Below are 12,595 nucleotides of genomic sequence, written 5' to 3'. Positions count from 1 at the left end.
TTAACCTTGAGTATATTTTTGTGGTTAGCAGGGGGAACTGCATGAGAAGGTAAACAACTCTGGATATGGGGGGTGGGGAATAAGGGACGGGCTTATGGCAGTGAGGTCATTTCCCAATGACGCTCTAGATTGGCAAACAGAAGTTACTCACTATACTAAAATTACAACATTTGAAACATGGGTGCATGCTGCAACAAACTGCTTAGTGGCTGCGGCTTCTTGCAGTGTGCAACCTGTTTGGGGAACCATGTACTTCCTCCTCAGGACTATTTAATTGCATGATTTCTATTACAAATGGCACAAAGGGCATTGCCATTCTGTAATTTTAAAACCACCATTAAAACAACAGTGTTTGCTGACAGAATATAACAAGGCTGAAACTCAAATTCTAACTGTCCTTTCAGTCACTGACAAGCCTTCCATGAGCTGTTTTGTCCGTTTCTCTTTCTCTGATTCTGAAACCGCCAGTCATTGTGATGCCTGCATTTCAGAGATAACTGCTGTTTAGAGTGCCTTAACGTGTAAAGCCTGCTAGCTTAGTATCATGCAGCAGCGCCCTCCTAACGTCCGTTGTTCTCTTGTGCCTTAGGTGAGGCTGGTGCAAACATCATCCATGTCTCTAAGGAGGCTCGGAAGAGGTTTCTTGGCCCCTTGCACCCCTCCTTCAACTTAGTGAAAATCATCCGTACCTGCCTATACAAGACCCTGCCAGACAACGGGCATGAGGTGGCCAGTGGACGCTTGGGCATCTCGCTGACGCGGGTCTCAGATGGAGAGAATGTCATCTTATCGGAATTCAGCTCCAAAGAGGAGCTTATCCAGGCAAGTAATAACATGATGACTGCCTCGTTGCTTTAGATGTGAATCTGTAGGTTCCCAGCCACCAGGGACTGGGACACCTGACTTGACTATGCTTTCATGGTGAGAGGCTGTCTTGTAGCTATCACTTGTTCCATCAGATGATATTTACTTGGTGTTCTGGATATATAAATCCTCCCCCGCATGTTATTTAGGTTTCATGTGGTGTTTTCCTGTCTCTCTCAGGCATGTGTTTGCAGCACTTTCATCCCAGTGTACTGTGGCCTCATCCCTCCCAGTCTTCAAGGAGTGGTAAGTAAGCCATCGTGGACTTGGGGCTTCCAAAATTGTTTGCATTGGTACGAGGTCATGCTGTGATCCTTGCAAGGTTGGCTGTTACTGTCTCCGTATTATACATAGAGGGCTAAAGCCGAAGAAGTGGCTTGTTACTGATTGTCTCGTTTTCATTCCTGTTGGAACTGACGGCCATAAGCCACAAGCTTTAGTCATCATGTCATCATCCCAGGGACACATCAGGCAGGCTATTAAGTCAAAGGGAGCAGGGATGAGGGGGAGTATCTTGCTTGATGCTGAAGCCACAAAGTCTGTATTAGTCATAATCTTCAGATTATAGAATGGGTATTTAATATGTGTCTGTCATGACTTGCGTAAAGTGGTGAAACTCCCTGCTATATGCAGCTGTGTTTTATCCAGCGCCTGACAAAGGTGCCAACAATATTGCCTTAAGAAAATAGATCTGTGTAGCACAGTAGTAGATGTCAGGAGTTTTTCCTCTTGGTTTTTTCCAAACTTGAGATTATTTGTTTTCATGCAGTCCTGTTTCAGGCATCAAGGGTGGTGTGTGTGTGTCTAGCAGCAAATAAGCCAGCATGTCAGCTAATTGCACTCTTGTTGAGGGCACAGCACACACAACCTATCAGTGCAGCAGCACCCTTTCCTTGAACTCTTAGACTTTAGTGCCAGTGGAACTGGAGATTGCTCAGCACCACCCAGGCCAAAGGGCAATAAATCTGGGGAAGGCAGGAAAAACCCTCTGGCCCAGCTTTCTCTGAGAAGCCCCATGTGACTATTTCATATATAACAGTAAACCACAACTTATGGCTCAGGGAAGTGAGGCAGAAGCTCCTGAAAAAAACCCTTTCTTCTCTGACAGCATGGCTGTGAGGAGGTGTTGTCTTAAACCAGGGACCAGCAACCTTTTTCAGCAGGGGGCCGGTCCACCATCCCTCAGACCATGTGGTGGGCCGCAGTGGCGTAGCGTGGGGGGTGCAGGGTGGGCCGGCCGCACCGGGCGCAACATCTGGGGGTTAGGGTTAGGGGGCGCAAATCCATGGGTTAGGGGGCGCAAATCCACGGGTTAGGGGCGCAAATTACTTGCCTTGCCCCGGGTGCTGACAACCCACGCTACGCCACTGGTGGGCCGGACTATATTTGGGGTGGGGTGGGGGAAATGTACAAATTCCTATGCCCCACAAATAATCCAGAGATGCATTTTAAATAAAAGGACACATTCTACTCATGTAAAAACACGCTGATTCCCAGACCGTCCACTGGCCGGATTTATAAGGCGACTGGGCCGCATCCAGCCCCCAGGCCTTAGGTTGCCTACCCCTGCCTTAAACTAACTGCAGTTAAACATAATGTCTGAACCCTGGTTAGGCTTGTTTACATACTTTTTAATGTTACTTATCATTTCTGTTATTTTTTGGCCATTTTACTATTGAAAATAAATAGTAAAATAAACAAACCATAATGTCTGAACCCTGACACGCTGTGACTACGCTTTGTCAAAAGGAGCCAACTTCAAACCATAGTTTTATTACGGTGGCTTGTTTCAGTTGACCACAGTTCAGGGTTTTAATAGTATGCTAAGCTGTTGTTAATTAAAATCGGAAGTTAAGGCTTCCAGTTTCCTTGCAGCCATGTTGGAGAATAAGAAGGGAAGGAAGATGGCGCAAGCCTGAAACACATCAGCTTATTCCTGCAGTAAGCCATGGTTTATTGTCATTTCAGAACAAGCCACAGTGAACTGTTTAAAGGTAGCTGCACCAAAGGGTTTTGTTTTTCCTTTTCTCCTGATATCTGTTCCATTCTGGTCTGGCTGAGTGGTATTAAGAAAAGCCCATTTGCAACGGCACTAAATCAAATTGAGGTTGTGAACTCAAGGAGTGTCTGGTAGAAGCAGAGTGGTGGAGTTTGTGGAGAAGGTTGGCATGAACAGTTTGTTCCTAACTGGAATGTAGGCGAAAGGTCCCCGATAGACGGCTAGCTTTATTTATTTATTGCTTTTGTTACATAATGTTAACAATAACAGCTGGGAGGGGGTGTGTATGTCTTGTTTTGGAGATGTGCCTGCTTCATCACCTCTCCCTGGTCTTATTTTAGTTTGGATCCAAACTCAAAGCATCCCTCTGCTGTAGATTAAACATATTTAGCCCTGTCTATGCATACAGATAAGGCTAGAGCCAGCAGAGCCTTCACCTCTGTCTCTAGCCAGTCTCATTGCAACCCAAGAGTCTCCCAAATACCTCACAGCAAAAAGCCGGCTGTCTGAAGCAGGAAGCCCTGTTGGGCCAGATGCATCAAACAATTAATAAGTAAAGCAATAGTTCAGAAGTACTTGCCTTCCAGCTAATGTAGGTAGGCAGTGGGTATGTCAGTAGAAGGCCTAGGGATCTTCACTGGTTGCTGTCACCCCATGGATCTCACTCATTTTATTTTGATACTACTCTTTATCATAAAGTCACAGGGGGATGTGCAACATATTAAAATGCTAAAATGCATATTTTGAGGCCAATTAAAACATCTATATGAAATAAACTCAGCACAAACTAAAATAACAGAGGATAATGTAAGGTGACAATGGGTGCCATTCACTGACCTCAGTGTATTATGCCTCCTAACCTCCAGAAACCTGGGGTGGGGGTGGGGAGTGTATTCACTTCCCTCTTGAAAGAGTAGGCAAGACACTACAGTACTCAGTAGGGAGATAGTTCCATTGTTTTGGAGCTGCCACAGGAAAGGCTGTACTGTGGGTCCTCACACTACTGAACACCTCTGTTGTAGTGGCCATCAGGAGGTTCTCCTTAGCTGATCTTCAGGCCCAGGTGGTAGGTTGGTAAAAGAGAAGTTCTCTTATTTTAATGTCAACATAAGCACTTTGACTTGGGCTCTAAAGAGAATTGGCAAGCTGTGCAGCTGTTTTAGTACTCTGGACCCCTGCATTTTACACTAGTTGCAACTTCTGAACCATTTTGAAAGAGCAGTCCTACAAAGAGTACATGACAGTAGTCTAATCTGAAGGACAGCAGAGCATGGATAATAGCGGCCAGGCTATCTCTATTCAGGAAAGGATGCAAACAAGGGCAACCCCTACCAGAATAAGGGTGTTCTGCTGATTCTCGGACTCTGTGCAACCACAGCACCTCTGCTTATCTAGATTCAGCTTCTGTTTCTTGGCCCACATCCAGCCCATTCCTGGTTCCCCAGGCACCAATGAAACAGATGGAGCTGTGTGTCATCAGTATATTGGTGGCAGTTCACACCCCCTGAATATGGCTGCTATAACCTGCCAGACTCGCCAAGCAACTGTGAACTGTTACATTTGCAATTGCCTATAAGTGTTTGGAAATTTGGGGGGTGGGACAGACTGTAAACTGTATCTGTATAATAAAACCTTCAATTATTCCTTGTCATTCTTTCTCTCCTCCCAGAGGTATGTTGATGGAGGGATTTCTGACAACCTGCCACAGTATGAGCTGAAAAACACCATCACGGTGTCCCCTTTCTCTGGGGAGAGTGATATCTGTCCACGGGACAGCTCCACAAACATCCATGAGCTCAGGGTCACAAATACCAGCATTCAGTTCAACATGCGCAACCTCTACCGCCTTTCAAAGGCCCTGTTTCCACCAGAGCCTCAGGTGAGAGCCCAGCATGATTGTCTATATTTTTGTAGTGACGCTTGAGCTTCCATAGATGGTAAACATTGTTTATGGCTCTTCATTTGAAGGAACTTCAGGCAACCTGAATTTATATACTTTCTAAATACAAATCATTGTAGTCATTCTTCATCAGAGCATTTCATCTGTCTTAGCCCTTATGCTTCTAACACAAGACTGTGCATGTTTACTTGGAAGTGAGTCCCACTGGTGTTGGATGGAGCTTACACACCTATAGAAACCAACCTGCCCTCCATAAAGCTTCAGTGGTGTTTGTGCCACCCATTTCTGAGAGACGGGCATATGGTGTTTCATGAACAGCTGCACGTTTCCTTTCAGAAACAAGCAACAAAGTCACTGAAAGGCACATGGGTGATCAGCCAATGCACTTCATGTAACTTGGGACTCCCACTCCCATTCTTTAGAGGGTGTTGACAGGTAGCCTAATTTGGAGTGGCAAATGTTCATTCTATGATTTAATCTGACTTGTTTTTTAAAAGTGATGGGACAAGAAGCCTTCAAAACTTTTGGAATGCACTGAATGCCTTTTTTAATCCCGTTGGAATAACATGAAGACACCTGAAAATACCTTCAATTAGGCATTGTTTGGAAATGCTTATGGACTGTATTCAGTTGGTGTAGATTGACATTCCTTTGTTGGCCTTCTTTCTTCCCCCATGGGTGTTCATTCAGAGCCATTGCCCAGACCATAACATGTCTCCTCCGTGTTCCTGCCTCTTCCTTTAGTTAGCAACATAACAAATGCTGTTGGTCCGTTCTTGCTTTCTGCCTTTTCTCCCTCTTTTGTTGCTGCAGTAGAAAACACTGTTGGGGTAGCAATGGTTGTAACCAGAAAACAAGCACCTCTTGCCCTTCCAACTGGAATGTTTAGAGACAGGCTTTCATCATCATAACTGGCTCTCCTTTATCTCTGTGTGCAGGTTCTGCGGGACATGTGCAAGCAAGGATACAGGGATGCACTGCACTTCTTGAAAAAGAATGGTAAGCACTTAGCAAAAGGTTTGGCCTTCCCTCCCCACCCAAATTTTCTAGCAAAAGTAAAACTGTGTAAAAACATTTTTCTTCTCTGCTTTATAAGTTTCCTTGTGTCCTGTTTGTGCATAAAATCCATTGGCCCCCATGCTTAACGCTCAGGTGTCCCATCTAATCAGTTGTTGCTATGCAGAAAACATTTTTAATAGTACCTAAGCAGCAGCCAGCTTCATTATTACCAATTGTATTTCCACTTAGCTGAGGTTGAGCACCCTTTTCATTCTACATAATTAGAAAAGTTCTGAGTAAATCAAGAGGTTTTACATACTCCTACACAAATCGCTGAATGAAAGCAAAATGTTGGATATGACAAGAGAGTCTATTTTGTATTTGATCACATAGATGCAAAATGGCACTGGGTATGATCCACTGGGGTCTTCTTCTGTACAAAATTAATTTAATGGAAGCTGTGCAAGAGCATAACAATGCTTCTCTAGCACTCTGCCTATTATTCTGGCATGAGCCCGTGCTGTGGCCAGAGCACACTGTTTGTGTCTATAGTGCCACCTTGTGGTGACTGTCTGTAGTGCAGCAATCTTGTGAACTGTATTTTTTGTCCTTACAACTACTTACATTGATGCAGTTCAGGTCTTGCCTGTGTGCTTCCTACAGGCAACAGTTGGTCACTATGAGAACAGGATACTCAACCAACTGAGGCTTTGCTCTGATCCAGAAGGGCTCTTTTTATGTTCTTATATTACGTGATTCAGCAAGCCCACTGTGCTACCCCAGAGAAGGCAATTAGAGAGGAAATTGACTTGGTGACAGCCAAAGATTTCTTATGGTTGCAGGTGTGAAAGGGTCTACTTGGGACTTCTTATTGAAGCTATGTATAGTAGTTCTAGAATTCAAATGGTACTTTACAGAATGTGTAGGCATATACAGTGGTACCTCTAGTTACAAACTTAATTCATTCCGGAGGCCCGTTCTTAACCTGAGGTACCACTTTAGCTAATGGGGTTTCCTGCTGCTGCACCGCCGCCACACAATTTCTGTTCTCATCCTGAGGTAAAGTTCTTAACCTGAGGTACTATTTCCAGGTTAGCAGAGTCTGTAATCCAAAGTGTTTGTAACCCGAGGTACCACTTCAGGCATGTCCAAGAGGTACATTGCAATCTACTGGTAGGTAACGGGGTGTTCCTGGTAGATCCTGGTAGATCTCTGGCCCCTCAGTGATCTCCTTACAAAAAACCAAACAACAACAAAAAACCAAAAAACTCCCACCAAATTTGGCTTCCTAAAAAAAGCTCCACAACCTTTGGGTAGATCACTGCCAGTCTTTTTACGACAATGAGTAGATCACTGCCAGTTTTTTAATACTGTGAGTAGATCACACAGACTATTGGGAGTTGGAGGTCCCTGGATAGATAAACCACGTGGTACTGAGTTCTTAGAACTATGTTGCTTCAGTCTGCAGAGGTGGGGTATATTGGTGGGCAGGATTTAACATTTGAATGTCCCTCCATGCGCATGTTTTACAAGAAATGACATACTTCTGCTGCATGATACTTCTAGGTATTAGACAGCACACAGTAGGTACAACATACGTGTTACAATATTCTTTTAAATATTTGTAAACTAAACTTTATTCAAACAGATCCGATGGCAGTGTACAGTTATAACAACAAAGAAAGGAAAACATAATCCACCATAGATCTATTGTTTTAAGATACCTGTGGTTTTTTTTAAAAAAAAAGTTCCAAAAACAAATTTAGCACTTAAAAAAAAAAGTCTGAGTAAACAAATAAGTTTTAACCTGGTGCCAAAAAGAGTGTAGCATTGATGCCCACTGAGTCTTTTCCTGAGGAGCTATTTCTCTCTGCTATGTAAACCCTTTTGCCTTGCACAGCTGTCTCACATGCCTTGGTGGCAATTTCATGTCCAGTGCTTATTGTACATGATATCCTCCGTGACAGCAGGTGGCTTTTGGCTGTGACTGCCACTTTCTCCACTGTCAGGAAAGATAATCTGCAAAGCATATTAAGTTTTTGGTTGAAGCACAACAGTTCCTTCTCCCTTCTTCCTCAGGTCTTCTCCATCATCCAAGACCCACCAACCCTTTGCTGGCTATTGAAAATGGTGCTGGGGTGAGGAATGCTGAAGAAGAGGAGGAGGAGGAGGAGGCAGGGGAAGAGGACCAGCTGAGAGAGAATGCTGCACTGGCAGAGGCTGAAGATCACATTCTTGAACACTTGCCTCCTAAACTGAACCAAGGTATGATCTTGGGTTGGAGAGGCTGCTGTGTGTCTGTGTCTAACCCAAGGCCCTCCTCATTCCTCATTACACAGACTAGGCTGAGGCTTTTATAATGCTCTAGGGGTGAGGAACATGTAGTTCAGCAGCATCTGATGTTGGGCCTCTGCCACGAGTTCCCCACCCCTGACTTATGTCCTACTTTTTTCCTTTGTGGGAGAAAACGGGAGAAGCGGAAGAAAAAAGAATGTTGAGAGGCTAAAAGATAGACATTCCCATTCTGCACATATGCATGCGTTTTATTTTGTTCTGTGCAGATGATTTGGTTTCCCTGGTACATAGTCGAACTACAAGTTCCAGGCTCTGTGGAGGAAGCCATGACGGTTAAATTGATTTCATTGTATAGTTGGCCATAATTGGCCATGTCCAAAGGTAAATTAGGAAACTGTGAATACATGAAATACACAGGGTGGGCAGTATGGCTAATGTAGGTAAAGGTAAAGGGACCCTTGACCATTAGGTCCAGTTGTGACCGACTCTAGGGTTGAGGCGCTTATCTCACTTTATTGGCCGAGGGAACCGGCATACAGCTTCCGGGTCATGTGGCCAGCATGACTAAGCCGCTTCTGGCGAACCAGAGCAGCGCACGGAAACGCCGTTTACCTTCCTGCTGGAGTGGTACCTATTTATCTACTTGCACTTTGAGGTGCTTTCGAACTACTGGGTTGGCAGGAGCTGGGACCAAGCAATGGGAGCTCACCCCGTCGTGGTGATTTGAACTGCCGACCTTCTGATCGGCAAGTCCTAGGCTCTGTGGTTTAATCCACAGCGCCACCTGCGTCCCTATGGCTAATGTAAGGGGATACAATTTGCTCCATGGCCCCCTGCAGACATATCGCAGGACTTCAGAAAATCTCTATTTCCCATTAATAACACAAGTGTACTGAGCAATGTTTTGAAAGTGTGCATGTGTTCACATATGCATGTGGAAATTCTGAAGTTGGTGCACAGCACTGACTTGAAACTCTGGTTCCAACCTCCACTGCCCAGTAAAGTTGGTATCTGAGAAGAACAGGCTGCCTGCCTTGATTTAGGGTCTGGCTATAGTTTTTTATTTTCCTATTGGAACTTCTCTTAGGTGACTCATGAGATAATGGATAGTGGACACAGAAGCATAAAAACCAGCAAAATTGTCGGGAAATGCCTGTAGACAGATAAGATGGGGATCAGTGTTGAGGAGAGATGAATAAAGTGATTTGCTGCCAGCTCTAGAATTGACACAATCTTCCCGCCTATAACAAACCTCTTGGTCCCCCTGCTTAGTAGTAGATGCATGTTTATGGCTAGAGAGATTTTGTGGATCTTCAAAGTAGTCTGAAGTAATTGCTTTTAAAATGTTGGTGACTTGTGTTTCCAATTCCCACTCCTGTTGTAGCATGTGAAGTCCCTCACTTCATTTCAAACCCACACCTGCATTGAGAAATTACAAGTTAATGCTGTTTTTTTGAACTGCAGGGCCTTCAGGGCCCTGGCAGTAACATGTTGCTAACTCATACAGCCCAACAGAATTGAAGGTTTCGGAGGCATTCAAGTTCTATAGTGAATACTACCTTTTAAATGAGGCATGGGGCAAACAAAGCAGGCTTGGTCTCTTTCTCTGGGGAAGAAGAGTAATAGAAATCCCTCTGGTTGCTTCTCATGAGCTGGGCGAAGTATTATACTGTATTTTTATTCCTTGCCTTTTGGGCTGATGTTTGGAGCCACAAGAGGGCTAAATTTTGGACAGGTGTTTATCCTCTAAAAATTGAGAGGGGCAGTTTCTGCTTTCCCCATTGAATTGGTGACTGGAATAACTCACTGTCTCCATCTCCAGCCCTCTTGGAAGCCTGTGCTGAGAGGAGGGGATTATTCACCGGCATTGCCAACCTGTTGCCTGTGCGCCTGGCCTCTGCCTTGATGCTTCCATACACTCTTCCTCTGGAGTCGGCTCTCTCCTTCACTGTCAGGTATGCTCTAAATCCTGTTTCTGATATGCTTTTGGGAAATGCTTGTGATTGGGACCTAGATTGCTGTATTATCTGCATCGTTAAGAACTTGCTATTCTGTGGGACTTGGTTCTAAATAAAACAAGGGTAAAATCCACTCCAAGGGAATTTATTAAAAGCCAAGAACCCTCTCCCATGTGGTTGTCAATGGCTACTAGCCATGAGGTCTATGTGCAGGGTCAGAGGTGGCTATCAGCCACTGGGAAACAGTAGCAGGAACAAACTGTTGCTCTCATGTGCTGCATCTGGGCTTCCCATAGACACCTAGTTAGCCACCATGGGAAATGGGATTCTGGACGAGAAAGGTCACTGGTCTACTCTAGCAAGGGGAGGCATGCTCTTTATGTGAATACTTGCCATTGTCACAAGAGGCGCCCTTGTGCAGGCTGTTTTTAAGAACACCTTTGCAAAGCTGCAACGTGGCTGGTGCTCCTTCGTGCTTGCAGTGTAGCAACGGCCTGCGTTACGTAACATCGTCCCTGTTGGTCACCTGTCTCCTTCAGGTTGCTTGAATGGCTGCCAGATGTCCCTGAGGATATCAGGTGGATGAAGGAGCAGACGAGAAAAGTCTGCCACTATCTGATGAGGAAAGCCAAGAAGAAGCTGGGAAGCCATCTCTCAGCCAGGTAGGATTATCTTGTTTGCTTTTCTAAGTATTGCGACACTGGGAGTTGCCATAGGACTGGCGCCATATAAATGGTAATCAGGGGGACTTTGGCCTCCAATCTGACCGTGCTTATTCAGAAATCAGCCCCTTTGTACTCTCCTCCAAGTTTGTGTGCTTAAGATGGCAGTTCTAGATGTGTCATCTTACTTTGCACAGCCCTCTATAAAATAAAGGTGCCTTACTCTTCAGGAAGGTTTAGTGTTACTGTGCCTAGGTAACCAAATACATGGTTATGAAACTACAGGCAATTCCAGCACTGTGCGCTTCTTTTTCAAGAAACCAAATAATTGAAAACCCAAGCTTGACAGTCCCCAGTTTTGTTTTGACGGTGAAATAACATAACTAAGTGCCTGAATTCCTTAGATGTTGTACGTAACATATTTGAAAGGGCCTAATTTTCTTTCCAAAAGAAAAAGGCCTAATTTCCAAGGGTGGTGTTCAACTAAGTTTTACTCCAGAGTTAAACCCATTGAAATTAATGAACCTGTTAGGGTCTTTGATTTCATTAGATCTACTCTGAGTAAAACTTAGATATAGTAGCACCCCATATACAGAGTATTATGAAGAGCTATCTTGGATTAAGTTTAAAACCCAAACAACCCTCTTCAAATGCATCTATTTGCTCACTCTTGGTTCAGTTTTTTTTCTGTATGTGAACATGTTCCCAGGGCAGTTCAGGACAGTGGGCAAAAATGTATTGTGTGTGAACTGCCAAAAAGTGATTGGATTCTATCTCAAAGGTGGGGGGGGGGGCGGAGATAGCCAGAGGTTGCCCATATGGAGATAGCCATGGATGCTGGAAAACTGGCTTTGGGCTGAACATTGATTCTTGGTATAATAGTCGGTGGTCAATAGCATTGGCAGAGAAACTAACATGTCAGGTCAGAACAGCAAAGGACAAACACCATCCCTATTCTTTTTACAATACATGGCAAAAAAAAAAAATCATTGAATATATAAATTGTTTGGATAGTGGTAAGAATCCACCTAACACTCACAGGGAAACGTGGTGTGATCTTTTAGAGCAACCAAATGAGATGTTGTATAGCAAGACAAATGTATATGATTTTATTGGGACAAGTTGTTATTTCCTACTTTAACAATTGTTTATATGCTTAATTAAATAACAACAACAACTTTTTTAAAAAGTAAGGAGGAGAGAAAGCCACTACGTATATATTTTTCCAACCTAACAACAGGGACCCTATTTCCCTTTACTTTCCATGGAATGACTTATAAAAATGTTCGTTCCTGCAATAGCAGATGATTTTTCTACGATCTTCCAATTCACACATTAATTTCTCAGGACAGTTCTGTATGTCAACTGTCAACATGCAAAAGATATCAGGATGGTTTGTGCAGACAAATGTGTTGTTTGAAACAGCTTTCAGTAACAAAGCTGTTATTTAATGTTTTACAATATAACAAGTAGATGGTTTTTCCAAGTGATTTGTTTGCATTTATCGTGTGACAATAAACAGTTACCACATCAACGGGTGCCTTGTGCATTACATCTGGGTGTCGCACAGTCCACTTGCACTCGGCGGGGTGCAGGTTTTATCGAGAGATAACGGAGCCCATTCTGCCAGTGGAGAATCTCATTTTGCAGAGCAGCCCACTCTACGCAGCTTGTGTTCTCACTTGTACACCTGACTCACTTTCTCAGACCGAATGAAACTCAGCAGTGTGACGACCGTCAGCCTGGGGACTCTGGAGGCTCCAAGTTTCCCCTGGACCTCAGTCAGCTCACGTGGCACTTTCTGCTTATGGGCCAATGACGGGACTAGGAAGGGGCAGGACTAGGATAGCCAGGGTGTCAAAGGTCAGTATTGAGGCATGCAAGGACAATCTGAGCACTGCTCACCTGCACCTTCCAT

At 44.2% G+C, this 12,595-nt stretch overlaps 1 protein-coding gene across 2 annotated transcripts in view; it reads left to right on the top strand.

Annotated features, from left to right (window-relative positions):
- Window positions 1-12,595, top strand: part of PNPLA2 (patatin like domain 2, triacylglycerol lipase) — a 44,476-nt gene that overhangs the window by 26,128 nt on the left and 5,753 nt on the right. Inside the window, exons 2-9 of one of the 2 annotated variants that reach the window (XM_079988193.1) lie at window positions 590-822; window positions 1,045-1,110; window positions 4,533-4,742; window positions 5,702-5,762; window positions 7,842-8,027; window positions 9,880-10,012; window positions 10,555-10,677; window positions 12,385-12,540. In XM_079988193.1, coding sequence (XP_079844319.1) covers window positions 590-822; window positions 1,045-1,110; window positions 4,533-4,742; window positions 5,702-5,762; window positions 7,842-8,027; window positions 9,880-10,012; window positions 10,555-10,677; window positions 12,385-12,496 — 1,124 coding nt within the window. In that variant the 3' untranslated portion in view covers window positions 12,497-12,540. The remainder of the gene's footprint in view (window positions 1-589; window positions 823-1,044; window positions 1,111-4,532; window positions 4,743-5,701; window positions 5,763-7,841; window positions 8,028-9,879; window positions 10,013-10,554; window positions 10,678-12,384; window positions 12,541-12,595) is intronic. The other variant, XM_079988192.1, reaches the window with a different exon arrangement.

The sequence above is a fragment of the Podarcis cretensis genome (genome assembly GCF_951804945.1).
Source record: "Podarcis cretensis genome assembly, chromosome: 1".
Classification (NCBI taxonomy): domain Eukaryota; kingdom Metazoa; phylum Chordata; class Lepidosauria; order Squamata; family Lacertidae; genus Podarcis; species Podarcis cretensis.
This window is presented reverse-complemented; position numbering and strand designations above follow the sequence as displayed.